Below are 27,665 nucleotides of genomic sequence, written 5' to 3'. Positions count from 1 at the left end.
CCCTTCCCACTGCCTGCCTTTAATTCCTGTATGTGGCTCAGGCAGAGCATGGGAAAACATTGGGAGGTTAGGGGATGGTGGTACATAGGGAGCATGATCTGCTTTTGTTTTCTTCACAGCATGCAACTGGTAAAAGGTTTGTGTTTATTAGCTGGTCCACGTGGCCTTAGGGAAGTGTCCTGGGCAGAGCTCAACCATCACCGAGGCAGTTCCTGAAGATTAAACAGTTACATATTGCTGACTTGATTTTTATTTTTCCCAGTGGCGTGTCTGGGGGTTGAGTCAGAGCCATTACACTCAAGTGTCTCAAGTGGCTGAATCACCCTTTTATTTTCGTAGCTGCCTTCCTTGGGAGCCTGGGAGCAATTGGGCTTTTTAGCACCATCTGGCTTCAACTGGTTTTATTGCCAGAGACTTCTGTGTAGCTCCTGGTTGAGGCTCTTTCTTTGAGTGGGGCACAGTGGGAAAGACAGAGTTATAAAGGAGACTTTGGGCTGTTCTCTCACAACTTAAAGGAACTAAGCCCATTCTTGACTTTATTTTTATTTAGCGATTGAACAGGTTCTGGGGTGGAGAAACTGCTGTAGCAGGAGGCATTGCAGACTTTGAAGTCTTTGCACCTACGGAGAGCCCCTTGGCCTCTGCCGTGGGGGTTCCTTGGGTCTCAGCCTCCACTTAAGTTACAGAGGTGTTGAGAAACCAGACTTTTTTTTAAATACTCAAAATTGCATACAACTTTTGGGAAGTAGTGAATGCGGATATGACTTGGTTACATCAGGACTGTCCAGGAGCATGGGCCTTAGAGATCAGCAATTCAGTCCCTTGCCTGTGAGATCTGCATTTGTGTCTCTCTTATGCTGGACCCGAGATGCTCTGATCCTGGTCTGGATGCTGGCTGTCTCTGCCTCCCACAAAGATGCTGAGGTCAGCAGTGGTTTGTGCCACAAGGCTCAGCCAGGGCCAGGAAGATCTGGAGGTTTCGTGTCCTACAGTATTTATTTATTTTCTTGTGAAGAAAAGTAGGTCTCTGCCACTGTGGGAATAACTGAAATGACCAGGTTTTGCAGGTGCCTTGATCTCGGTTTTCTCTTTGTACCAAGATACTGGAATGTGATACTTACTCAGGATTTCTCATGATTTGGGCAGGAGACTGCCCTGTGCTTCATGCATCTGGCATCGTGTGTCTTAGCGTTTCATTTCCTTTCAAACTGGAAGGCGTATGAGCTCCTTCAAGGTTTGCTTGAAACAAGTGTTTATTGCCTCTTTCCCCCCCCCAGCTCCACTCCCTCCCCCCAAACGAGCATATTCTTCTTGTTAAGTGTGGCTGAGATCTGCAAATATTATTGTAGCACGTGAGAGAGCTCCTCACTGGTGGTTTCAAGTTTCTTTAGTAGCTGAAACATTTCTGGAGTCACACATTTGTGATATGATGCAAGTTGCTTAGTCATGCTTAGCCCTAGGGTGTTTAGCCAGGCTTGATGAAATGAGTCTGAGGAGAAGGACAGTGCTTAAAAGACGAAAACAAATTGTTTGAATTAACAATGGTGATGTTTGCTGAGAAATAGCAGTCCTTGCTGTATATTGCAGACCAAGGAGATCAAAAGAGCCCTTTCTTTTGTGTGCACGATACATTATCTTAGCTTTTGCAAGGGGTTTCTTTTTTTCTTTTTCTTTTCTTGTAATCCTGTCTACAAACAATAGCAAGGAAGAGGCAGGATGTATTAATTTTCTTCTTCAAGTAAGTGAAGGAAAAACTAGCAAGGAACCAAGGCCATATAAGAAGGAGAAAAGCCACGATGGTGTTTCAGATGAGAAGTCCTGCTTTAATGGTACATGGGAGTGTCTTAAAATATACTTTCATCTCTAGGGAAAACAATCAAACAAACAAACAAAAACAAAACAAAAACAAACAAACTACAACAAAAAACAAACAAATAATAATTAAAAAAAAAAAACAACACAGAAGTAGGGGTGTATCTTCTCTCTTACTTGCAGCGCTGACACGGGCTGCTTAGAGAAGCTGTGGATGCCCCATCACTGGAGGTGTTCAAGGCCAGGTTGGTGAGGCCCTGCGCAACCTCACCTGGTGGGAGGTGTCCCTGCCTGTGGCAGGGGTTGAAACTGGGTGAGCTGTGAGGTCCCTTCCAGCCTGAGCCATTCTGATGCTAGATGCTTGTGGTCTGAACCATCACTGCGCACAAAACTCTTGCCCTTGGCATTTTGTGGCTGCAGCATGGACAAAGTAACACATTCCAATGCTTGGAAAGATGCCTCCTGAACATCTTCTGAGAGAAAAAGTAAAGAAACCAAGTAGTGAGTGTCAGTGTCAAGACTCTAGCCAAAAGGAACCATTCCTTGTAACAGGGTTCTGCTTTGCTGTTCAGAGACTGTTTGCTGGATGTTTTCTACCCAAGCACACTGTCTTGCCAGGTCTGTCCCATCTCTGTGTGTTTCTAGGGCTCTGTGTTGCTTTACATGTCTTTAGCCTGCCAGGCTGCACGTGTTCCTTGTGCTCTCCAAAGGAACGCTTGAGATTGTGCCAGATCTGTCCCCTCTCTGATGTGAGGTTCACGGGCATAGGAAGATACCTGCAAATGCAGCAAATCCAGCTTCAGAGCTGAAAGGTTGTGGCTCTTCTTCCCCTGCTTCATCAGGTACGGGAGAGGTGAGGAGCAGGCACCCAGTCTGCACACAGCCTGGCACCACCTGTCCCTGGCTGTGCTGCATCTCCTGCGGGCCTTGGGGTGGGTTGCGCCAGGAAAAAGCCCCACATCTGCCTGCTTTATCCCTGCGTTGCTTTTCCAGCACTGATACAAACCACTGCACTGTTGAATACATACTGATACTGATCTTTATTTTTTAGTGGTATCCCGGTACGTATGTATGCAGGGATTGGCTACTGGACTTCCAAAAGTCAAAGTGGAAAGAAGAAAAGTGTTTTTTTCTTGAAAACTGGGCAAGAGAAGTCTCTAAAGACATGCTTTTCTAGCTGTGCTTGGTGTTTGCTGGTTACTTTAACTTCCTACTGAAATGTTTGTTTTTACCTTTTATTCTGGATGTACATAGAGACACAGAACAACTTTGTTTTTCTTCTGAAGTAAAGATTCTTGCAGTAGGGTTTGTCTGACAGCTACATGTGCTCTGCATGAAGTCAGTGTCAAAAGCCTTTGGTGCTTAGAAGTCCCAAGCATCTTTTTTAACTTTATTGGTAAGAAAGTGCTTCTGGGAAAGTTACTCTGGAGTTGTTTAGTGGCTATTACGGGATTCTCTTAGTATCATTATTCTGCATCAGTGTAATCTAGAAACACCGTGACCCTGGCTTTGTATACACAGTACCTGATTTTTTTTATGCAATGGATTCCACTAATTGTCATATTTCCCTTCCTGACTACAAAATTATTCCCCATTCTTCTGAGTTTGGAACATGATGCTTCAGGGAAGACTAATGTATGTGAAGTGTGCCATAAAACATTTACTGGTGTAAACATAAGTATTAAGCACATGCTTAGGAGGAGGATAGCATTAGTATAGTTTAACAAACAGCTTTTGCCCTCTTCTGAACTCCTGCACTGAAAAATACCTGCGTTAGAAATACTTCTGACTAAATCATACTTAGGGAAATAAGTAAACCAAATTAAGATTTGGATATGCTTCTTCTAAATTGCCTTCCAAAGGAAACAAAGCTTGTGTGTTTGTGCTACCAACCTGTCTGTCTTGCAGAGAGCTTTTCTGTTGCCTCAGGAGCTTCTGAATCAGTTGTATATGCACAGCCAAGGCAGGCAGAGGAATGAGTCAAGCATCGCTGTCTGCCAGCATTGGTCCTGAAGCCGTTTATTTAGTTCTCCAGCATCCAAGGCAGCGCAGTGTGTGTTCAGCTGGCTGGAAGGGCGCAGGGATGGGTGGCAGAGCCGAGTGACACGGGGAGCTGGGTGAGTCTGTCCTGCAGTCGACGGCATGTTTTGGAGGATGGTCAACCACAAAGCTTGAATCTGTTGAAATAATTTAAAAATTCATTATTTTTTTTCTCCTCCTCACTGTCCCTGAGTTGGGGCCATTCAATCAATCCTCCACTGAGGGTCTCCCAATGACTCTTTTTCTTCATTTATGTGAAATAGCTTGTGTGCATGGGGAGAGACGGGTAAGTGGATGTGACACTCATAATGGCTCTGGCTTTTATGTCCCTTAGACCTGTCTGAACCTAATAACTTTATTGCAAGAGCCTGTCACAAAAATAAATCCTATTCTGCACATCCTATTTTTCCAACTTAGGAGATCGTTTCTTGTTAGAACTTGCTGAGTAAGTAATGTGCACTTAAAATGTCTGTATGTACCTAAATATATAAATTGTAATGTATATTTTTGATACCCGCAGTTGTAAAAAATATAAAGCACAACATTTCTGAGAAATAGTTACTGGAAATAAGGTAGGAATTAAAAACAAAAAACCTTTCATGAAGAAATTCAATGAGTTTTAGAGGTTTAATGATCAGAAATTCAATTTATGAGAATCCTGTGTTCTGAATCTATAAGCATAAAACTGTACCAGACAGCGTTAGGTCTTTTAAAATTCTTGGGTAATAGAAAATGGTTTTCTGTTCCATGTACTTCATAGGGTAGATACAATTGATTTAATATTGATAATCTCTTTTGCAAGAAGACATGTGCAACTGAATCAGCAAAATAGGACCTAAAATAAGCAATCAATGAATGGAGCGTGATTAGGAAGTGGCATTTTGAATAGCAGTCTGAACACTTGCTTTCTTTTAAGCTCGTTCATAATCTTTACAAAAGCCAAATGAAGATCAATTCATTTCCTGGTGAAGCTTTATTTTTGTGAACGGAACTTGAATGAAGCTTGTTTGAAGTCAATAGCTTTAGTTTGTGGACTTATTTGTCATCAGTTCAGAAGGATATGGAAGTCTTTGTTTTTCTACTGAGATTTAAAGACTGAACCTGGTATGGATATATGAGTAAAAGCTGAGAAGCAGTAAATTTGGCTGGATTAAGGAAACTTGAGCATGCTTGAACCTGCCTGGATGCACACAATGTGTGTGCAGAGACAGCAGAAGATTGTAACATGATTTATAATGTATTGTGTTTTAGTCACGGTGCCTTGCAGCCCAATCCTCAGTAAATCATTCAATCCAATCAGTGCACCATTGATATATAAGAATTTACCTCCCAGGTTTTCAGCTGCATCGATACAAAGTACAAAGCGGTTTTCTGTGGCGAGGCAGAGCATGTGCTGGGCTGGGAGAGAGTCTGTGAATATCTGCCGGCTGCAGGGACAAAAGAGAAGTCAAGTCTTGGATGTATATTAATTAATCTGTTGAATTTGGCTGTGCAGGTGGGATATGATTTTGTGTGTTAGGTTTTTATTGGCTCCCCATGAGACCTAAGACAAAAGTCAGACAGCATTCATGAGGTGAGGGAGAGAGGGAAGAAGACTCCTGAATCTTCTGGTTTTGTGGCTTTTGGGTGTTTGCTCATCTTTAGCAAATATCAGATGTGGCCCCAAATCTCTGATAATATATATAAATAAATGACAAGTGTGTATTGGTAAGGTGTGGACCATGTATCACTATATGTATTTCCAAACATGTTTACTTCCTTTTTGGTGTCTGCTCACAGCAAGTATATCATAGCCATTGCTGCCTGAAAATGTACCTAATAAGCTAGTCTGTATTTATGGCCTGAAGTTGCACTGTGCTTCTGTCTCCTTTGGGAGTTGTTGGTTGTGGCAGGGTGAGAAAGGAGCTGACTTCCAATGTGTTGGCCTTTAGATACTCCTGTTAGTTTTTCAGTTGCAGCAGCAAACAAATCTATAGTCTTAAATCATGTTGTTTGGGTTTAAGTAATAGTAAAAGACTTTTCCAAAGTGTCTGTGCTAGATAGCTGTGAACCTGTTGTCATTTGGATGTCTGTAGATAAAGGCAGGCATTTAATAGGCTTAGCAAAAAAAAGAGAAAAGGTCTGATACCTAAACTATGGGGCACACTTGAAATTCCTCACTATACTGCCTCCAGCTCATAGTTAAAAATTACAGACAAGTTTTTTGATTCTTAACCGTGTAGCAGTTCAGGTTGTGTTTGGCTGTGTTGGGTTGGATTCCTCTCTGAGCTGCCTAGTAGGTATGCGAATGGCGTTGTGTTTTGTGCCCGCCTAAGCTGGATTACCTCTCTTCTGCATGCTTGGTCTCTGTGCCTGTCAGTTTTGTCTCCCAGTGTTGTCTCTCCTGTGTTTTCGTTGTGTGTGTGTGTGTGTGTGCGTGCTTTGTTTGTTTGTTTGTTTGTTTTCTCCCAGAGGAGAGTGCAGCAGGTAAGAGTATAAAATTCATCCAGGAGCAAATTTAACCACAGAACAGCAGTGGTGGTGTGTATTTTTATCTGTGGAACAGAGAGAAACTTCTGGCATGTTGGAGTGTATTCTTGGCCTCTTGTGCTTCTTGCAGCAGAAAACAATTATTTCATGAAAAACAAGACTATGGACAATGTGGCCAGTCATTGCTTTTGAACTCTGTCCCTAAACACCTCTCCAGTCTTCAAGAAGCTTCTTGCCCTCTCTGTGCTTAATGTCCACTGCCACTAACAGGGGACAGCAATATTTTTTAGCCAGTTAGTTGAATTCAGTTAACAGGTAACCAAAAATGGAATACAACTAGAAATGCAGACCTAAATCAACCTAATTCTTTATTTTACATCTCTTTGGTATTGCTTCTGACTTGCTTTTTTTCCCAGACCAAGTGACCTGCGTCTGTTACCCAGTGGTAGGTAACTGTAACCTCTGTGAGCAGTCTGTGCTGTGCGGAAGGTGGTGGTGCTGGCTCCAGCAGGATCCTGCTGGGGCTGCAGAGCTCCCTCTGTTCAATTTTTCAGCACGCAGAAATTTGCCACGCAGGGCTGAGCAACACCCCTCTGCTGGACCTGGTCCAATTTTGACAGGTTATGTAAATTTAGGAGGTGATTTCTGTACATAACGGAAGAGGTTGGTTTAAAACCTCTTCATCTTGCCAGTTCATAAACCAGTTAGCAGAATGGAACTGCTATTACCCAGAAAAGTTATCTCTAAAAATCAGCTGTTTCTTTTAAATTCATCACTTTTATACTACCTGTTAGAGCAGTAGCATTGTTCCACCTGGTGTTCAAGGCAGCACAAGTGTTAGCCACTTTTCTTATTCACTGCCCTAAGTACATGCAGTGGATGTCAAAATCTTGAGTTTCCATGAGATCTATTCTAGTAAGAAGCTCTGAAGGTAAGGCCATATAGGAAGGACTGAATATTAAATTTGGCGGGCAAGGCTTATGGCTGTGACAGTTCTATACCAATGTACCAAAGCAGAGCTGTGAAGCTGTTTGTGTAAGGCTGCTGGGTGCTTGCTGCCCCAAAGTTGCTGTCCTGAGAGATGCTGCCAGGGCGAGAATTCACTTCCCAGCAAGTGAACCCCAAAAGTAGCAGCATCAATTACACCTGACAGCAAGATAAACATACCTTGGAGAGAAGGGTGGAGTAAATTGTCCTTTGGCAATACCAGTGTCTCTGTGCTGACCTATCAGGAAGCTTTGACTTCTGCCTTAGTCTGAACGTCTCTTAATTAGCCACATCCAGTGTGGTGTCTGCGTGATCGGCTACATGAGCAGCTGACACCTCTAATAGAGGGTGTCAAAACATACACTGTTAATTCACAGTTTTACATTACTGCCTTTCATCTTGTGACCTCTGAGCACTTAGAAGCCTGTAATGCGAAGGTTGTGGTTGCCCCATTGTAGCAGAGTCAGCATTCCCATGCTGGCTGGCACAGTGCTGCTCCTTCCTCAGTGGAGGCGCAGGGGCTGCTCAGCACAGTGCTGGTGAAGTCAAGGGCAGGCTTTGCTTTGGATCTGCACCCCACAGGAGGTCAGGGTGCTTCTCGCCTTGATGACATGATGCCTGTCTTTGTAAAACGCTATAGGCAACAATTTTCAAAGCCTGTTCCCTCAATCCATGCCTATTTTGACAATATTCAGCATTCAGCTCTGTTTGGAGTAGACCATTTTCAAACAAACTGACAAAAACCTTAATTTTTCTTCCTGTCTGTTGTGCATTGCCTGGGGTTACAGATAGGTCAACAGACTGGCAGAGCCAGTGCTGTGGGACCTGTGGGTTTTGTTGCTGAGTCCCACTTACCTCCTTTGGACTTGGGGTTCACCACCTAATTTCTTCATTCCCTCATTTAAAAAGATGATATTATCAACTTTGAGTGGCATCAAGTACTGCTTGAATTATTGGTGTCTTAGCTAAGAGGAGAGCAAGCTCCTTCTCCTGAAGACTCAACGGACCTCAGAATCCCCAGTTCTGGGGATTTCCATGGTGTCCAGGGACATCCAGGCTTGGTCCCAAGGGCGATACATTTGCCTCCTTGCAATGTGGCCCCATGGGATGAAAGTACTGGTCTGTGTCTAGCCCTACCTTGTCATGCTGTATGTTGTCCTTGTGGGACTGATGAGGAGCAGGTCAAGAGCCCAGGGGCTCTAAGCAAGAAGCAGAGACAGTGGATGTCATTACCTGAACTATCCTGAAAAGTGTATACCTGGTGATAGGCACCCATAGGCTTCCTGCAGGACTGTAAGCCAAACTGCATTAACCTGCTGCTCTGACCCTGCTACACCAAAACAGTCCTGGTACCCTCTCTGGATAATGGGTCAAAATTTATAGCATGTTTTGTATGGGGACTGCTCTGACAGTGCAGCCTTGGGAACTAAAGGATCAGAGCTTCCTATGCACTGAGAGATGTATTGATGATTCTTTTAGTTGCAAGACAATGTTTGCTCCAGCTTGGCTTTACAAGAGCTTAGGAAAACAGCAATCTATGTGATAGTAATTTAGGGGAGAATTCCACTGAATGTGCAGAAATTCTAAACCAGTTTTATTTTATGCACCTTTGCTTTAATGTTGCAATTCCATATATCATTGTAGGAGACGTATTTAAAAATATACGAGCTTATTAAGTTGAACTCTCTCTTGTGCTGAACCACACTTTGTAGGAAAATCTACAAAATCCTGTAAAAGCTCTGCTAACATAGTTGAGTACTTTTGCAAGCCTAACTGTTTTTAAGGACCATAAGTAACAAGAATCATTTATTCTACTAATCAAAAGAATATTTGCCTATTTAAATATTCAAACCCTCAAGCCTTATACGAGAATGAAATGTCAGCAAGGGATAAGCACGTTAGCTGGATTTATTTTGTGTGATGGCCAGCAAAGAAATGATTAACAACTAACTTCAAGAGCCAGATTTGGGAACTACTTGGTGCTCAGAATTAAAAAATAGGGGAGGAAGAAAATCTAGCCACTCTAATATGTAGGAGAGGAAGACAGCTGTGAAAAAGCTATCATTGAGATCTTTTATGAAGAAGTGTGGTCTCCATAATCAAAACCACTAAAATCTTTGCCTACTTTGTCCCTCTCCATGGGCAAGTTGGAACAGGGTTGTGCCCATTTTGTGCAACCTTGCAACTAGCATGGATTTTCATGCCTACTTCTTTCTGTTCAGTTTGTGGCTATTTATTGTGGCTGATCATATACAAGAGATGGAGAGGGTCTAGAAGGGACCCCCATTAGTAGCTGCAGGGGTAACTTCATAGGATGCAGAAGCAACAGAGCCCTAAAAATGTGGGATGTTTTGCAGGCACGGGTGTTTGCCCTCCTCCTGATGTTGGCATCCCAGAAGGGCACGTAGAAGGGATGTGCTTTCTGGTCCTTTGTGTGGTGCAGGAGAATGGTGTGTTGAACAGACCTGAAGGGCATTTTTTCAGAGATGAGTAATGGTGTGGAGTCAAAGCTAATGATGGTGTAGCCATTAGATAGGTACGCTGGTGATCAATCAGCCTGAACAGCTGTCAAGGCTAGCTCGGAGGGCTTCTGCTGCTGGGACCCTCTGCCTGTGGCAGCCACCACAGCAAGTCCAGCACTGGCTTGTGGCCATCGATGCATCCCTTAAGCTGAGAGCAGAACAGAGCTCCTTGTGCTTCCAATACTACCTTGTGTGATGCTGCCTAATGCTTTCCTGGGCCAGGCATTAGTCAGACCAATTAAATTGTTCAAACGTTGCAGGAAAGCAGCCTACTGTTACTGTGTTGACCTTTTCTTCAGTGTGTATTTTTCATACTTGACATCCATGCAGAGCAGAGCCTGCCTGTCCTGTGTGACAGCACACAGGCTGTGCATGGCATCCTGTCCTTCTGTGCTGGAAGAGCAGGATGGGGAATGGTCCCCCTTTGGGCTGAGGGGAGGGTGCAAAGCAGTGGGCAGCCCAGGGAGGGTCGAGCATCAGCAGAGAGAAAATAGGAAAAGAACTTACTCTAACGTGATAGAAAGGTCATACAGCAGACTTTTAAGTTCCTGGTCTGCTGGTAATTCATTTTTGGGCAGTTGCATGCATTCTTCTGCATCACCTCTTCGTCTGTCAAGTAGTGACTGTTCCTGCTGTGGTGGAAATGGGAAACTTAAAGCCAGCACCGCAGGTAAGTCTCCAAGTAGGGTGTGCTATTTTTCTCTTAATGTCAACAGTCACATTGCACTGATGTTGAAAATCAATCGGAACTGATGTTAGCTGGTGCTGTCTTACAGGGTGGGACTCGTGTCATGGGGATTTTCAGCCTGTTAGTGGCCTTTCCCACTACACAAAGTATATAAAAAGTTTTGCTAGCTTGTCTTGGTTATTGAATGTATGACACTGTAAAACTCTCCTGTGCTTTGTGGGGCACTGAACAGGGATGCTTCTGTGCACAGAGGCGGCTGGCTGTCTCGGTGGTGGCAGTGGTGGCGTGGGGCAGGATGCGTGCCATGGCACGAGGTGAACGGATGCAGCGTGACTGCCTGAACGGTTCCCGTGCCTGCCGGCCATTCCTGGCAGGGTGAGCTCTGCCCTGCCTGCGACACGGGCTCAGGAGCTGCACCCTCCCTCTGCAGTTTGCAGCGGTGGCACCTGAGCCTGGCCCATGGTGGCTGGATTCCCTTTGCTGCCTTTCTGCCCCACGTATCTTTTGCCTTGAAGACTTGCCTGCCTGATGGTCTGCGCTGGGACACGATGCCCAGTGTGTTCCTGCCGGAGCATCGTGTGCCTGTTGGGCAGGCTTGCAGGTTTGTGTTGGATCAGGAACCACAACTGCAGCTTATTTGAACTCAAAGGTAGGCAAGTGGGGGGGCTGGGACCCCTGCACTGCACTGCCTCTGGCTTTCCCTCAATTTTTGCTGCTCTTCAGGTACTGGTTAGCTGCGTGTTTAAAAAATAACAATGCAGCTTGGGGGAAGATGCAGTCATCTCTTAGCAGGCTTTGATGTGGCTTCTGCTGTCTGGCTTGGGCACTGTGGTCTTGCCCAGGACCCCTGTGTGGTGTTTGTCTTGTGCTGCAAGGCATGTGTGACTGCTTCCTTTTACGTGAAGGTTTTGGTTTTTGTTAGCATTTCTTAACACCTTCTCTTTGGCTTCACTCGCTGATGCACCTGCATCCCATACAGCGAAGATCTACCAAGTTGAGAGCAGGAAATGACCTTTGGAGAAGGGTTTGTGCTGATGAGGCTGTTGCAGAGATCAGCTTTGGGGCATTTGCAGCCCAAAGGGACAATAGGCAGATCTGTAAGAAGAAGCTCTGCGAATGCTCCAAAATGTGCCTGGGGTATTGCTGAGGTAGCACCAGCCTGGAGGAAAACAGCTCCTGGCAAAACTGTTGTGTCTGGTTCTGTACAACGCAAAACTGTCTCTCAAAGCAGATGGTGAGTGTTTTGCCCTTGTGTCTTAAGGCACAGGGTGTGTGAGGTTAGGTTTTTCTCTGCTTTCTTTAAAACTGTGGATTAAAAGCATCATCAGGGCTCTGTGTCTGCAGCAACAGATACTTTTCTTTCAGTGGTGGTTTTCCTAATATCTCTTTACCACCTGATATTCCCTCCAGCTCATCTGTGTCTTGATCTTGACAAAAACCTCTGCATTTTATTGCACCCCCATTGTGCAGTTGGAGAGATGGCTTCTGACAGCTCCAGGCTGGATGATCTGTGGTGCTTTACAGGCATGAGGAATGATTCATTAGAAATACATCATTAGGAAATTCAGGTTACTGATGGATCATTTTCAGACAGCCTGTTGAAGCCTACTTTTTGACTAGATCCAGGTATTACCCTTAAAACACTGGGCGTATTTGGGACCCAGGGCACATCCATCCAAAGCAGACTCTTCAGATTTATGGAGTTCTGCTTTCTCACTAGGAACGAGAACAGCTATGCTTTCTGCTTAATGGTTTTTAATCTTCACTTAAAATTTTGGTAGGCATATTTATATATGGATTGGGGAGGAAGGACTCGGAGACAGTACAGCAGGGACAAATTAGGAAAAAATGATGGTCTTAATGATTTGAGGTTCTGTGCAAAATGGATGCATGTGCTGTCAGGAGTGGATGACTTGAGTGAGGCATATCGCAGAATGTAGCAGATAATTTCTAGAGTCAGTGATGAATACAGTCTTTGATGCAGCATCTGGGATTAGTGGTTACTGGATCTCAGCACTAGCAATATTTCTACTTTTGGTATCTGGAGAGCAAAATGCCCTGGGAGCAGAGTGAGCTGCAGGGCTGTCCAGCTGCTCCTGGACTTCTTCTGTGGGCTAATGTCTGCTACTATTTTTTTCTGGAGTACAAGATGACAGTGCTGTTCTCCATGGTTAGGGGCTTTGAAAGAATATGATGTGTTATTGTCTTAAATTGTCGTGTTTCTTTTGTTACATTTTTTTGGTGAAATGTGCTACCTGACGGTGCCTGCCATCCATAGGAGATGCACCATGTGCAGTATATCGAGTCACAGCATAGGCACAAAAATCTGCTGCTAGCTCTGTGCCAGCGTGGCTTAATCTGGAGCTGAAGGATCAGGCTGCTGCGACTGACGGGTGCCTGCTCTGCGCTAGGATCCAGGCGAGGTGTGCTGGTGGCGGTTTGTGCTGGGGCAGCAAAGGTGCAGAGACCGCCTGAGGTTGGTTGTCAGTCGCCTGAAAGCGGACAGCGTGACTCAAGGTGGTTGGTACAAGATAGAAATAGCTTTGTGCTCCAGGAGCCAGTTGATGTGTATTAATTAATAGAGTGGATCACGTTAAATCACAGAGCAGAGAAGCATTTTGAAATGTCACTTGCCATGTTGCGGCCTCCCTGTGCTCCAGGAGTGCTTGCTGTGATTCCAGGTTATTTTTCTGCCGTGGGATCACGAAGCAGTAAATGACATGATATCCCTTTTCTGTCACCCAGACAGCCAATAAACATCCTAATCTCAGTTGCTGCACTGAAGAGTAGATTTACAGCTATGTGGTGGGCATAAAACAAATGATCAGAGGATTCAAAGGCAGCCTCCTGCAGTAGACAGGCCTAGTAGCAAAACGTGATTCTTTTTGTTTTGTTTTAAAATTTGCTGACTTGATTAATACAGCCTGACGTATGGCAAGCTGTTCGGCATAAACTCAGACGTATTTTCCCTCCCCCCCATCTCCTCTCCTCATCCTTCATTTGTTTCTGAATGGCTTCTTGCATAAAGAAGTCACTGTGAAAGATACCCCCTGTAAATATGCTATATTTCATGTGCTTCCTTGTGTGTTCTCCTGATTGCAGAGTTAGGCTTTTGTGTAAAATAAAGATCTTGGATCCAAGAAAGGTGCAAGTGTCCACAGTGAGGTGGTGTCAGGTTCTCTGCACCCATCTGCCTTCTTGCTGGACCAAGGATGGAGTAAAACCTCATTAAACCCCATTCTTCTGTACTTCAGGACAAGCAACACTTCCCAATGAAAGCTCAGAGAGGTCCGTAACTTAACCCCCCGATGAGATACGTTAGTAAGACAAAACTTCCTGAGAGTTTTGTCAGCATGATTTAATGGGACATAGTCAAGCATGATTTAATGGGGCATAAAATGCCTCTTACTCTGATATCCCATTGATCTAAATGAGACACAAAACCGTAAGGGATCTGTTTCTTTTTGCTATTGATTCATGGCATTTTGATATAAATCCTGAAAGCAGGTTCCAAACTACATTTAACTGAGCAGAGCAGGATTTAGTGGGGAAAATGCCAGTGTGTAACCTGTGCTAATTAGTTTACAGGTGTTGGCAAGTAGCTGGTGTTGTGTGCTTTACCAGTCAAGTGTTTCTTACTTACCAAAGACGGAAGTATGAGGGATTAACTGCAGTCTACTTGAATTTTCTCCAGTTTGTGCTGCTTTCTGATGTAAAAGGCCAGGTATTGCCCTTTTGTAAACTGGCACAGTGCCTGTGTCTGGCAGCACTGCCTTGGGTCCGTAGGCTGATGTGCGCTCTGCTGCTGAGCACCTGGTGCCGGGGGCACAGAAGTTTCCGAACCAGGCTTTTGGTAATGATGGAAAACTGGAAGTGGGCAAATGTCAGTTTAAGAAGAGGTGCTGGTCTTTAAGTCTATGAATTTCAATGGATTTCAGTACATGACACCAGCAAATGTATATTGTGTTCGTCTCACCATTGTAATTTTTTTTTTTAAATGTAAAAGTTTTCACAATGCATGCAGTTGTTGCTTTGGAAATCCAGTTTTACTGGACTCAAAGTTGCTTGCAAGCAGACTGGCCAGGGTGTGAGCAGAGCATTAGAAACAAAACCTAGGATTGTCCTCCTAGAACACACGAGAAGCTGCAAAGGTCTCCCAGCCTGTGCAAAAATGATTTCCTTTGGTGTTAGTTCAGGTTCTGAATAAGCTTGGAAAAACCTCAGCACAACAGGCTTATTCTAGAGCTTCTCCCTGTTGCTGGTTAGCCTCAAATCCCCCTGAGGATGTTCTCAAGTGTCACATTTATCTCATTAGTTGCAAGTCCCTGAAGAGACAAGCCCATGGTCTGGGCCAAGGATGGCAGCTGTGCCAGAATCGAGCTCTGGCTGTGTGTGTGTGTTCCCTTTTGTATAATTAGCCGCTCTTGAATCCTGAGTCTAGATGTATTTTGGCCTGGGAGCTGAATTTGGAGGGTGCTGTCTGGTGATTAGCTGAATGCTTTCTTACCAGAGGGTGATGAGCAGGGGCAGGAGGGATGATACCTCAGATGTGGTCTGGTAGCCGGCACATTGCTGAAAGGCACAGGCATGCCTGGGGACTTGTCCCTGAGCCCTTCGTCATTGCTCCTACTGGGACTCAGGCTTGGTGCTGGCTGGCTGTGCTGTTCCTCTCTGTTTCACCTGAAACACAGAGCGCTGCAGAGTCCGAATCAGTCCCTTTTGTGTTTAAAATGCTTAGAAGACAAAACAAACCAGCTAAACCGCTTCCCATCTCTTGTAGTCATTATTCCTGCTGTTTTAACAAGTTCTCTGCTGACCCTTCTAATTATGTTTGCGATTGAGCTCTTCTCCCGCCTCCCTGGCCCCACGAGAGCACAGAAGCACCAGGTGTTCTCCTGCACGAGTGTTTGTCGACACGTCAGCTCGACAGTAATGAACCTCTGTGGTGAAGCCTGGGGGCTGAAGTCCAATAGCACATGGCTGTGGGCAGAGAGCTTCCCTCAACCCAGCTGCTTTTTGCGCCAGAGGCCCGTGTGAGGAAGGCTGACAAACCAGAGGTTAATTTGTTTTCAAATTGCTGCCTTTCCCATTCCTGTGGTCGCAACCAAAGCCACCAGAGAGAGAGCACAGTGTTTATGCGAAGCCTTTGCCTCATTCCTCCTGCCGATAGAGAACGATAGCTCTGCGCACACGAGCAGTGCGGGTATATGAGGTCCCCACTCCTTCCCTGACTTATCTCTTCTCCCCATATCTTTGCTTGCCTGTCCTTAGCAACCAGGTGAGGAGAACAGAGATAAGAGGAGTGCAGGGTGAATGCAAATCATCAGCACATGAACCTCATAGGGCTCGGTGTGAATTTTCCTCCAAACCACTTTGATCACAAACTGAGTTCTTTGTTCCCCAGAAGTGTGCACCGGGGGGAGGCTTTTCAGAGGTGTGCAGTTGTTAAAAGGAAATACTTTTGATCCCATGACCACTATTCCTTCAGTTTAGCAGGTGTCAACATATACAGAAAGCAGATTTTTAATCTCATAGTCTGTTCAGTTCAACTTTTGTGCAAGGATTACAGAATTGCCCCATTGTGACTGTTCATTCTTTTTAAAGAGAGATCTGCTTCTTGGAAGATACTTTTTGGCATTCAGTACGTTCTTGTTTGTAGAGAGCTTGGATTGCTTTAGGGTATGCAACAGTTAAATCAGGAAATACATCCTTGTTTTCATCCAGCATAGTTGTTTAACTAAAGATTCATAAAGAACCATGCTTCTGTTAAAATCTTCGTCTTTAGCATCTCATTTTGGAGTCTAAAGAATGCCTGCAGTTGCCTAAGAAACGCCCAGTACAATTAAATACAGAGTCGTTGTTGGCGAGTCAATGAGCTTGAAGCTACGCCTGGATATCGTTCCTGCATTTGTTCTTTCTTTGCTTATCAGGGCAGGATTTACTTGGTAAACGCTCATTGTAATTCTACGAACTCTGCTAATGTTGCATGTCTAATCCAGCATGAATGGGAAGAGGGAGCAGCAAGGCTCGTTTTCTTGTTCTTCCTTTGCATGTATTTATTACAGGGAAAGATGGAGAATTTAAGTTGCTCAAAGTAGTTAAAGATCACCTGTTTGCTTTCTGCAAGTGCTTAATTAAGGCTAGGCTTTTATTTAGGGTGAAGCGTGGCATAAAACTTCATCTGCATCTCATTGGGAACTGCATGTACTCCTCAGAGAGCTCTGGGTTACCTGAAAGATCTCTTCTCCTTAGAGCTGCCACAATTCTGCTCCATGTATGTCCTCGGTTGTGATGCCTGGTGTACGCACATAACATAAACCTGCTGCTTGCCAGGGATGAAGCTGGCTGGTAGGTGATATGGGAACACCTTCCACTTCTCTCTGGCTCTGATACGCAGAAATGTGCCTGAGCAGATGCCTAGCCACCAAAATGAAGCTCGAGTTAAGCAGTTACTCCTGTAACCCAAAGAAATGATTGCAAATCTTTGTTTTTAACTTACAGTGGCTGCGAAGTACAAAGACACCAATTCACAGCAGTGCTCTGCTGGGATACTCCAGAGACTGAAATGTATTCAGAAGAATCTATAAAGAGAGTTAAAACATTACTAAAACTATTTAACCAAGGGTCATTTTGTATTCATTTCATTCCAAGGCAAATGGGAAGAAAATTCACAAGTGTGGTTTAAGAACAAAACTAACTTCTGAGCAGCTGTTTAATCTTAGCACAGAACAGGAAGGTGAGGTTTCTCTTTAAATGAGGAAAGACTTTCTCTGGTCTAGCAGCTGCCTGTTGTTATGTGCCTACAGACATGCATGGACACACAAATGCAACCTGAATTAAGTGAACTGTGGCTTTGCACCCTGCCCTTGGTGCTCTCCCAGCCCAGAGGATGCTCTGTCACTGCTGTCTTCCTGGAGAGCACTGCTGAAGTTATGCCCAGGCACTAACACACACATTGTGCAAAGCAATGTAGTGTTGGCCCTCGTCCTCGCCATGTATTAAACATGTGCCTAGCTCTAAGTGCTGCAGCGTATGCTCTGCTAACCCCGTCTTTCTCTTTTTCTCCTTTGTGCTGCAGGTGCAAAGAGCTGAAATACGGCAAGGACCTACCCCAGATCTCCATTATCTTCATCTTTGTGAACGAAGCACTGTCGGTTATCCTGCGGTCGGTGCACAGCGCTGTTAATCATACACCAGCTCACCTGCTGAAGGAGATTATCCTTGTGGATGACAACAGTGATGAAGGTTAGTAGTGCTGGGATCTTGGATCTCCAAAACCCTCAGGAGGGTGTTTAACTTCTTCAAATCTCATGGAGGAGTTGTTTCCTTTGGCAGTGGTGATGCTGCAGGGAGGCATGTGGCCTGATACGATGTGGGTGCTAGCTAGCACACCGGTTCTACCCTGCCCTGTTTCTCCAGCTTTTGTAGCAAAAAAGCAATGGGATCAAACTGAAGTTAAAATCTGAAATAACTTTTAATTGGAAGCATTGTTGAAAACTAGAAGGCTATAAAAAACGCAGGGTGTGACCTTAACTCTGTATTCACAGTAGCATCCACCAGTTCTGGTTTCAGGTGTATATTTATTTCCACTCGCAACACCTGGGTTGTTGCAGCAGTACACCTCTAAATGCTTACCATGGAGCCAAGGGACAAGACCCTGGAGACCATGTCTTATTTCTGCTTTGGCTCCTCACAGTGGTATTAAACAAGACATCTTCCCCTCTGTGTGCCTCAGTTTCCTTATCAGTAAAATCAAGTCCCAAACTGTCTTTTTTTATTTAATTATTTTTTAAAAGTCTGGGATCTGCAGAGATGCTGCTTCCTCTACAGAGGACGCTGCAGAGATGTTATATTTCTGATGTGAGAAAGATGAGTAAAGAGGAGGGAATGAACACACTAAGCCCTGTAATGGTTTTACTCATCTGGGAAGCTGAGCTCCATCACAACTGCGCTCTCACTCTCCCTCCTCAAAGGGAAAGGGGAAGAAAATATGATGGGGAAGAAAAACAGGGCTCACAGGTTGGAATAAGAACATGGAGATCACTCACCAGTTACTGTCACAGACAAAACAGGCTCATCATAGGGTGATTATAGGCCCCTGCTCCTGCATGGGCTCCTCTCCACGGGCTGCAGCTCCAGCCTGAGGCCTGCTCCTGCGGGGGCTCTCCATGGGCCGCAGCCTCCTCCAGGCCACATCCACCTGCTCCACCGGGGGCTCCTCCACAGGCTGCAGTGTGGAGATCTGCTCCACGTGGGACCCATGGGCTGCAGGGGGACAGCCTGCTCCACCAGGGGCCTCTCCACAGGCTGCAGGGGAATTTCTACTGCGTGCCTAGAGCACCTCCTGCTGCACTGACCTTGGGGGCTGCAGGGCTGGCTCTTACTCCTTGCTTCCCAGCTGTTGTTGCACTGCAGTTTTCTTTTGCCCTTTCTTAAATCTGCTCTCAGAGAGGCGCAACCAGCCTTGCTCACTGGCTCATCTCTGGTCCCTTTAGAGCCAGATGAAACTGGCCCTTATCTAACATGGGGCAGTTTCTGGGCTCTTATTGCAGAAGCCACCCCTGCAGCCTCCCTGCTACCAAAACCTGGCCACGTAAACCCAATACAGACCCATGTAAGACAGGCCATGAAAAAATGTGGAGGAAGATGTTAGGTTTCCTGTGTTAGATACTCGTGTTTTGGTTCAACCTTCTTGCAATCTCACCGTCGAAATGCCTTCCCTTCTGGCTTTTGATAACGCAAATTTTCCAGAGGTTAAATGTCACATGGAAGCATTTTCAGACTTGAATTCTTCCCAGATCTGTTCTTCCAGTGTGCAGTTGGTATCACTTGAGCAGTTAAAATTTCACGAAGATCAGCAAATGGTTGTCACTTCGATTACTGCCACCTTCATTTACATTGCACGCTTCCAATATTATTTAAAAAAATAATAGTCATGGGCTGTGGATTCTGTGATGAGAAGGGAAGAACAGGGAGTCTGAGAGGTTACTCGTCTGTCTGCAGTGAGATGAGATGGTACACAGCAAGCTACTCAAGCCTGCAAAAATAGGCACTCAAATCCCACAGTAATGAGCACCATAGAAAGCTGATGAATTATAATTACTAGTAGAAGAAACAGGAGGCCAGCTCCACAGCTGATGGAAATCACAGCAGCTCTAGTGCAGAAGCTAGGGTGATGCACACCAGTGAAGCTGTGGGGTTTCAGAGCTGGAACAATTCAAATAGTGAAGAGGAAACACAGGTGACCTGTTATTGCAGTATTTAGCATTGCCCAGTTTGAAATACCAAAATGAGATGCTGCTACTCAAAACTGAACCATGCCAATGGGGTGAAGAGAAGAGCTCTCTTTATTAGAGAACCCCTTGGTGATAATTACTGAGCTTTTGTACCCACTGCTATGCACAAAGAAATATGTTTCTGAACAGCCTCCACCAGCCATTCAGTATGCAGCACTAATATTGAGTCAAGGACTCTGGAGACACTCATGAAAGACATGAGACAGTGAAATGAATGCTTTCAAAAAGCTTCATCCCCTGAGTAAGCTGAGACTGCAGCTGGTGTTGAGGATGTGGAATGAAATCTCTTTATCCACCACTGAGATTGCAAGCCAATGTTTTCCCTGGCGGCTTGCTGCAAGGGCTTGGCAGTGCTGGGGGGGCTTTGGTGGTGGGGCTGGGTGGTGGCAGGGTGTTGACAGGACAGCACCACGATGGTGGCTAAAGCCTGGTGTGTGCTCGAGCACTCACAGCTGTGGGATTTCCTCTTTGTGCCTGTTTTAGCCGGGCTGACCAAGGTGCTTGGGTTGTGCCAGAGTGCCTTGTGGCACCCACCTGGCTGGGGAGGGAGATGCAGGTAGAGGAGCTACACTGAGGGAGCAGAAATGCCTACAATGTGTGCGGGAGCTAGGAAAAGCCAACCTCCTTATACACGGTGGTTGCATGCTCTGTGCATCCCACCAAGAGGGTGCATTGACCGCATCAGGAGTGTGAGCATCCAGAGTCCCTTGTGAAAGAGCAGGGTTTGACAGAATGTGAGCACCAAGGTGGTTCTGTCCTTACAGACCTTCCTGGGGAAGTATAAAAGGAGAATGGGAGTAGGGAACAGTTTGAGGGAACCAGGCGATGCTGTTAGCCAGTAGGGTTAGTTAATAATGTCAGCACTACGCTGTTGTCTTTGTAGGCATCATGACAAATGAGATTTTTAAGGAGGGATTTGAGGAAGATAATGAGGTAACCTGGCAGATGTTTATGGAGAGCTCATCCCAAGCGTATAATAGTCTAGTTTTCTCCTGTAAAAGAAATGATGCAAACAAATACATATCTCTTGGACCTATGCGTTCATTGTCTGCATCTTCAAGGAGTTTCAATGACAGCAAAAAATTATTAATGGCAATAACGTTGTCACATAGTTCACACTAATGGTAGGAAATAATTGTGAGCAGCAATAGCAACATCTTGCAGTTCATACTTCGGATATTGCAAACAAAATCATTGTAATACATGGATTTATCTTCAATAGGAAAATAATTACAGGAAAATAGATTCTCATAAGCTGTAAGATTTAGCGATGGCTCCTGGAGAAGCAAGTGCTAGTGCCAAGCAGCAGGGGTGGGATTGCATGCGGGTGGCTTCCATTGAACGAGGTGAGGAGTTACTGGAGCCTTTTGGTGAGCAGCTGTGTCTGTTTGAGGGGTGGCTTCTGTGGGTGTACGGCTTGTCACAAAGCCTTTGGGCTCTGTTTTGTACACCAGGCAGGAGACTGACCTTCAGAGAGTGGGGTCTCAAAAGCAGTAGGAATATTAAAACCAGGTGGGCTCCTAGGAGCAACCTCTGGGCAAGTCACTGAAGACTTACGAGAACCTGTGGCTGCGGGCTGCAAGCCGGGGGGATGCGGGGTTCTGGTGCAGTTTTTGCTAGGAAATACTTCTCACAAACATAAAGAGGAAATAGAGGTTGGGAATATGTATAGGTAATGTAAGAGTAACATGTTTTCCCAACCCAAGTGTTAAAAGACCCCTGGGATTTTCAAGTCAGCTTCAAGTTTTAAAATTAGTTGCAGGGATGGAGGTGAGATGTGTGTACTCTGCGCACCTCGGTCTGGCGTCTGCCCTTCAGGCAGCCCACTGAATGCTTACAGAGATGGGAGCAAAGCCTCTTGGTGTTTGGCAGTTTCAGACTGGAACAAACTGCTCCTGAAGGCTCCGTAGACGCTTTTTGCCCTCAGCTTTGTTGTAATGTGATTTGTACAACAACACTGCATAACTTAAAAGTATGCAGTGAGAGATTAAAAGTTAATAGATGTGGATGTTCTGATTCTTCCTATCTGAGCTGTAAATAGATAAAAGATAAGAACGTATTGTAACTGGAAGAAAATCCCTTCGTCAAGGAAGAAGCTTGGGGAGTTGTAGTTTGAGTCCTTTTCCACCTAGAGCTGCACGTTATACTTTGTAAAGACTTTTTTTGGAGGTTGCTTTTGTTTGTGTTTGTTGTAGGGGTGTAATTACAAAGTGAGTGCACAGGTTGTGTTTCTGAGTGATAACATGTTTCGTAGGTTGTTGGAGGGATGCAGCAGCATGCCCCTGAGATGCTGCGTTATCTCACAGTTGCACACTTTGTCTGAGTCTGTTGCTTAATCAACACCTGTTTTTTTTTGCTGTCTGCCTTCTAATGTTTTTAATCTGGGATAATATCTCTTTGAAAAGCAAACCTTCTGGTATAAAAGAAAACCTTTGAATAAAAGTCTGCTTAGAGTAGCTGACTACACCCAGGTACACATGCTAGCGGTTGTAATTTGCCTCCGTGTGAAGTATTATTGGTGACTTGATGTATCACTGTCTGGTTTTGCAGCTGGTTTCAACACCAACAGCCGTGGTTTGTGTGCGCTCTCCCAGGAGCTGGCTCGCTTGCAGTGTGTGTGCATGTGTGTTGAGGTCAGTTTTTAACAGACTTGCAAGAAGCTGAGTCTTAGCTTTTCCTAGATATTGGCCTAATTATTCTAGTTGCTCAAACCTGAAGATAGATTGTTTAATTGCAGCTGACCTGGTGCCATCCCACTGACAATCAGGACTCAGGCTTTCAGTCCCTGCTGAGGTGGGAGGGGAGCAGCAAGCCTTGTTGGTTTGTCCCTATTTCTTTGGCTTTAGTCAGCCATAAAGTTAAGATCTGAAGGCACTTTGTGGGACCAGCTTGGCCTCTATCTCCATCCAAGAATTGGTTCACACACCTACTCCCTTTTCACAGTTTCATATTGAATATTTACATGCAAACATTGAAAGCTTCAGAGACTCGCCTGGATGTGAGTCTCACTGCCAAAATTTGCACCTTCATTTATTGACCACTGAAGGAGTTTCTTTTGTAGGTTGCTGTAGGATTCCAGCCCACAATAGCTTCAGCGTTTCAGGCAAGCGAGAGCGCGGGGCAGAAGGGAGTGCTGGTGTTCCCATGGCACTGGAGCATTCCCAGCTCCGACCCGGGTGTCCCCCAGCCTGCAGTTTCTGATAACAGCCTTAGGCTCTGTGGACTTTTCCCACCTGGCTCAGCCTTGCAAACACTCCTGTGTTTTCCTTAGGGGCATAGAGGACACATGGTCCACTCCCTAGGCCTTGGTCTTTGCTCCTTTCTTTCTGTGCCACTGGGTAGTTCCCACCGTTGGTTCTGGGGGCTTTACTGGGGACAGGATTAGCAGCATGGAACATGGAGCAGTGGATGTTCCTTCAGTTGTTTCAGGGCTAATGTCCATGGCATAGTCACTTCTAGTGGCATCAGGTGGTTCAATTTCTCTGGCAGGCCTATTTCCCAGAAAGCTCATGTAGGTGACAAAATACTTTGCAATACGTAACATAAGTCATTATGGCTGACAGCTGAGCTTTTTTAATAGAGCAACAGGTCTATTGGATTCTACTTTCTTGGACTCGCCCTTCAGTGAAGATCAATACAGACAGATGGAGAACAAAAGGGAGGATTGAAATTGAACCTCCTGGCATTTTCAGTATGGTTTCTTTCTGCAAATCTTTCCCGTAAGTGGCTTGTGCAATGGCAAAGACCAAATGTTCACAAATGCCTCCATGTGCAAGTATTGATTGCATCTGTAACAACTGAGATTCAGGAATGATGTGGGTGTGTTGTGAAGGATGGCCCAGGTAGGCATCTGTGAAGGATGCATGGGATGCCATGAGATATATAAGAGAAAGGGGTATCCAACTTCCATTGCAGTGCTCAGCTGGGATCACATTGACAGATGTAGCCCCTGTAGATCCACCCATACAGATATCTCATGGGTTCGTGGGCTGCTTAGACACTCTTTTGATTAGGAGGAATGAAGCAGTGGTGTTTCTGAGCTGGATGTCATGCTAAAATTGTCATTGGTGCAGTATCTTGTGGACATGCTAATTTTCAGCAGTGTTGCTGTTGATGCTTTTCAGCACAGCCATGTCAGTCCTGCAGGGATGACTTGATACTCAAATGGGAATTTTGCAGAGCATTCCCAGAGAGTGGGATTTCACGCGTCGTCCCTGATACTGTTTTTTTCACACCTGAACTTCTGCACGTGCTGAGAAACAACATCCAAAGCCCACCCTGCTGGCTGGATGCTGGGGAGATACCTCCTCATACCGAGGCAGATGTGCCACATGCTCATTGCCTACTGTGCAACGTGCCCTCCTCCCGCAGAGCTGCTCACAAGTGTGAGAGGCTGCCTGAGGCTAACACAGGTGTGCAGCCGTCCTGTCGTGAGGGCTTACACAGGCACATGAGAAAAGCAAATTCTTGTCCAAGAAGGCAAGTGCTGAGGCAAAATGAGAGGGAAGCAGGGGAACTAGCCCAGAAATCTGTGCCAGGTTGTGCAGGAGGCCTATAGCACAAAGAGATGCCACGTTTCCCATGTCTGGTTAAAGCTTTTGTCTCCAAGCATTTCTCCACTTGAGAAGCAGTCCCTTAGGGATACTTGTTGTGGGCAGGGGAGGGCAACTCTGACCTCTGCTGATGGAGGTGCAAGGTTAAAATGATGCTCAGTCCCAAACATCTTCAGCATCCCTTCCTGGTCACAGGGGGTCCAGCCTTGTGATGTTTGACACGTGCACAGCTGTGCTGAACTGGCCTGTGTGCTCTGTACCTGTTGGCACCCAGCACCCCTTCAGGCAGGAGGAGGATGCAGCTGTGGCTCCCCTGGGGGTTTCTGCCCATTACACAGCACCATGGGGTAGGCACCTCCCAGGCTCCACCTGTCACCACACTCAGGAGGTAAAGTTACAGTTCTTCCTGGCTCACTAGAGCTACACTCTCCTTCAAGCTGCTCATGAATGTTTTTCCTGTTTCCCATCAACGGGGTAAGCTTAGAACTTCAATTTTTTAAAATGTGTTTTAATTGTTCAATCTATTATAATGCTGTGGTCTGCAGTATTAATGACAAAACAGGTGAAAGGCTGGTACTGGACTTGTGGAGTTTCATATGCCAATGTCCCTGTCTCCTTAAAACCATTCAGAAGAGTTGTTGTCTCCATAAAACATTGGTTTTTCTCTGAGTAGCTCAGCATGAAATGGAAGTTGCTGAGTTATGTATGTATGTGATGCAGATGCACTGAGTTGAGGAAGGGGCTCATTTGCTTTATTCTTTTTATTCCCATTTCAGCATAAAAGAGAAATGAGACTTTGGAGAAATTGGTATGTGAGGGGAACCATCCCAAAAAGGCGGTTTGAAGAAAGCACATTTTATTTACTTGGCAGAAGGCGTGGAGGGAAAGGGAAGAGAGGATCCCATATCCTTTGATGCAATCTCGAGCTAAGCCCAACAGATGGGACTTAGTGTTTACTTTTCTGCTCTCCACTGCTGTTTTCTTCACGTAGGAACCACTTTGTTGCTATAACCTGTGGATTATGTTAGTGGTGATCTGGTGATCTTTTTTTTTTTTTTTTTTTTTTTTTCCTCTGGAAAAGGGAGTGTATGTGAGGGGTATGAACTGACCAGGGGGTAAAAGGACCAAGGCAGAGCACTAGAAAAGCCAGGCACAGAATGTGGCTTCTGTAACGGGAGGCTGGTGGCTCTTCTCACTGCAGTACGTGTGTAGTGGGGCACATCTGTTGGAAATTGGTATTTATTTGTTTGTTTTAAGTGTTGGGCAGAGTGTTTCAAAAGGTGGAAGGGTGCACGTGACAGGTTAACGCGTTGTGCCCGTACATGGGATGGTTTCCAGTCTTATGAACTGAAACTAAATCTTAGTCTGAGAATCTCAAAGATTCTCAAATGGGGCAGTTGAAATTTTGGACGCTTTTCCAAATTGTTGAGAAAATATACTGGTATTTTCCACTTATTGCATGCAACCCTTCATATGCTTTCACCCTCAAAAACCCAGAGTGTTGTTTGTGCTCCGCTGACAACTTGTAAGTACAGAGAAGTTTGATGCTGGTCATAACTGCAGACGGAGAAATCCATGTTGTTCTCAGCCACAGCCGTGTACAGGCATAGGCAGCATAAGTACATGATCTGCAGTTCCCAATGAACATAAGATACATGGTTCTGAGGCTCTTTTGTATAAAGCCAAAATGTCTCTAATCCTATCAAGGTCAGTCCAAAGTCAGGTCTGTGAAAGTGGTCTCTTGCAAGGCAGCGTTGACTGAATCTTAGTTACCAATAATTACGTCCCTTCCAGGGGTGGTGTCTGGTTCCAGTAAGTCACACTGGTATCCGTCAGTACAGCCGGCTGGTTTCAGGTGAAAACTGTTGTGCCTTTACAACGGGCTCTCTGGTACTTCTCCTCTAGAGGAACTGAAGGCGCCGCTGGAGGAATATGTCAACAAACGATACCCGGGGCTGGTGAAGGTGGTGCGCAACCAGAAGAGGGAGGGCCTGATCCGTGCACGCATCGAGGGCTGGAAGGCTGCCACGGGCCAGGTCACTGGATTTTTTGATGCCCACGTGGAGTTCACGGCTGGCTGGTAGGTGCTCGACCTCGGGGTCCCTGTTAGTGTGTGTGCACGGGGTGTCCGCTGCCATGTAGGGTGGTCTGTCCTTCTGTAAGGATGTGTGTGAAAACCCCTGGCTTATTAATCTTGGCTTTCTGTACCAAATGGCCACTGATGAGATACGTTGAGATGACATAAGGAATATCTTTCCTTGCTCTTGTTTTCTCTAATCATTTCCTATTCCCCCCTTTGATGGACACTCCTCCCCCCCCCCCCCCCCCCCCCCCCCCCATCCACTCTAGTTTGTTTTTCGGGTAGATTCAGGTAGATTTCCTGTTCTCTTAGCCCAAAGTACTTTAAGTTTAAAAAAAAAAAAAAAAAAAAAGCAGACAGCAAGGGATTGAAAGAGAAAGCATTTCCCGCATTCTTGCCCTTTGCAGCTGGATCCCACTGGGGAAGGCTGATGTTTTAGATTGATTTGTTTCTTCTGCAGCAAAGAATAAGTGCAGAGGCGCAGAAGCAGCGAAAGGTGTATTTCATATGGACTTTTTTTGGAGAGATTCAAAACATTTGAGTTCAAGTGGTTTAAGCTTCTGTGAATCTAAATCATGAGAAGAAACTGAGAGTGGTTTTTCTCTCTAACAAAGTATAAAAAATAAATGGTCCAAGTTTAGAGAACTGGAGGTAGAAGCTACTAACTTACGTCTAATTTGACCAGAGAGCAACATCCACTAGAAAAAGGCTTTAACATCAACAAAGAATTCTGTGCAGTTACGGGATTTTTCATAACAACAGCACATGTGAAGAGTGTATTTAGGAGTTGTTTCTTATGTTGATATCTGTATTCCCAGCTAAACGTTCCTTTCAAGGTCACTAAGTCTTCACACCGAATTTTATTGCTATACAGAGGAAGCTACAATTTACTGAGCTCTTGAAACATCTTTTCTAGGGATAGAGAGGGAGCATTTCTGCAGCATGGGCATGGCTCTCTGATATTTTGTACCTGCTGCTATTGCTGGAGGCACCAAGAGTGGAAGTTGTTCCTTGTGTTGGCAGACCAGACCTGCTCTGTCACTGGTTCTTGGGCTGCCGAGGTGAGGCTGAGCATACCCCTGCTCTGGGCACATTTGCATGTCCCCAAGATGAATTTTGTAGCTATAGAGCCTTTTTCTTGAGCCTTCTCCTCACCTGTCTCTTTTGATGGTCCATATTTCTTCTATGGAAAGTGTCTATTTCTTCTGTGGAAAGTGA

The 27,665-nt window shown here is 45.3% G+C and overlaps 1 protein-coding gene across 1 annotated transcript in view; it reads left to right on the top strand.

Annotated features, from left to right (window-relative positions):
- The window catches only part of GALNT17 (polypeptide N-acetylgalactosaminyltransferase 17), a 212,301-nt gene that overhangs the window by 62,008 nt on the left and 122,628 nt on the right, over positions 1-27,665 (top strand). The window contains exons 3-4 of the mRNA XM_032200736.1: positions 17,597-17,763; positions 26,273-26,447. Of these exons, the coding sequence (XP_032056627.1) occupies positions 17,597-17,763; positions 26,273-26,447 (342 nt within the window). The remainder of the gene's footprint in view (positions 1-17,596; positions 17,764-26,272; positions 26,448-27,665) is intronic.

This window comes from Aythya fuligula, chromosome 20, assembly GCF_009819795.1.
Source record: "Aythya fuligula isolate bAytFul2 chromosome 20, bAytFul2.pri, whole genome shotgun sequence".
In the NCBI taxonomy this organism is placed as follows: domain Eukaryota; kingdom Metazoa; phylum Chordata; class Aves; order Anseriformes; family Anatidae; genus Aythya; species Aythya fuligula.
The sequence above is the reverse complement of the archived record's forward strand: the minus strand, read 5'-3'. Positions and strand labels throughout refer to the sequence as shown.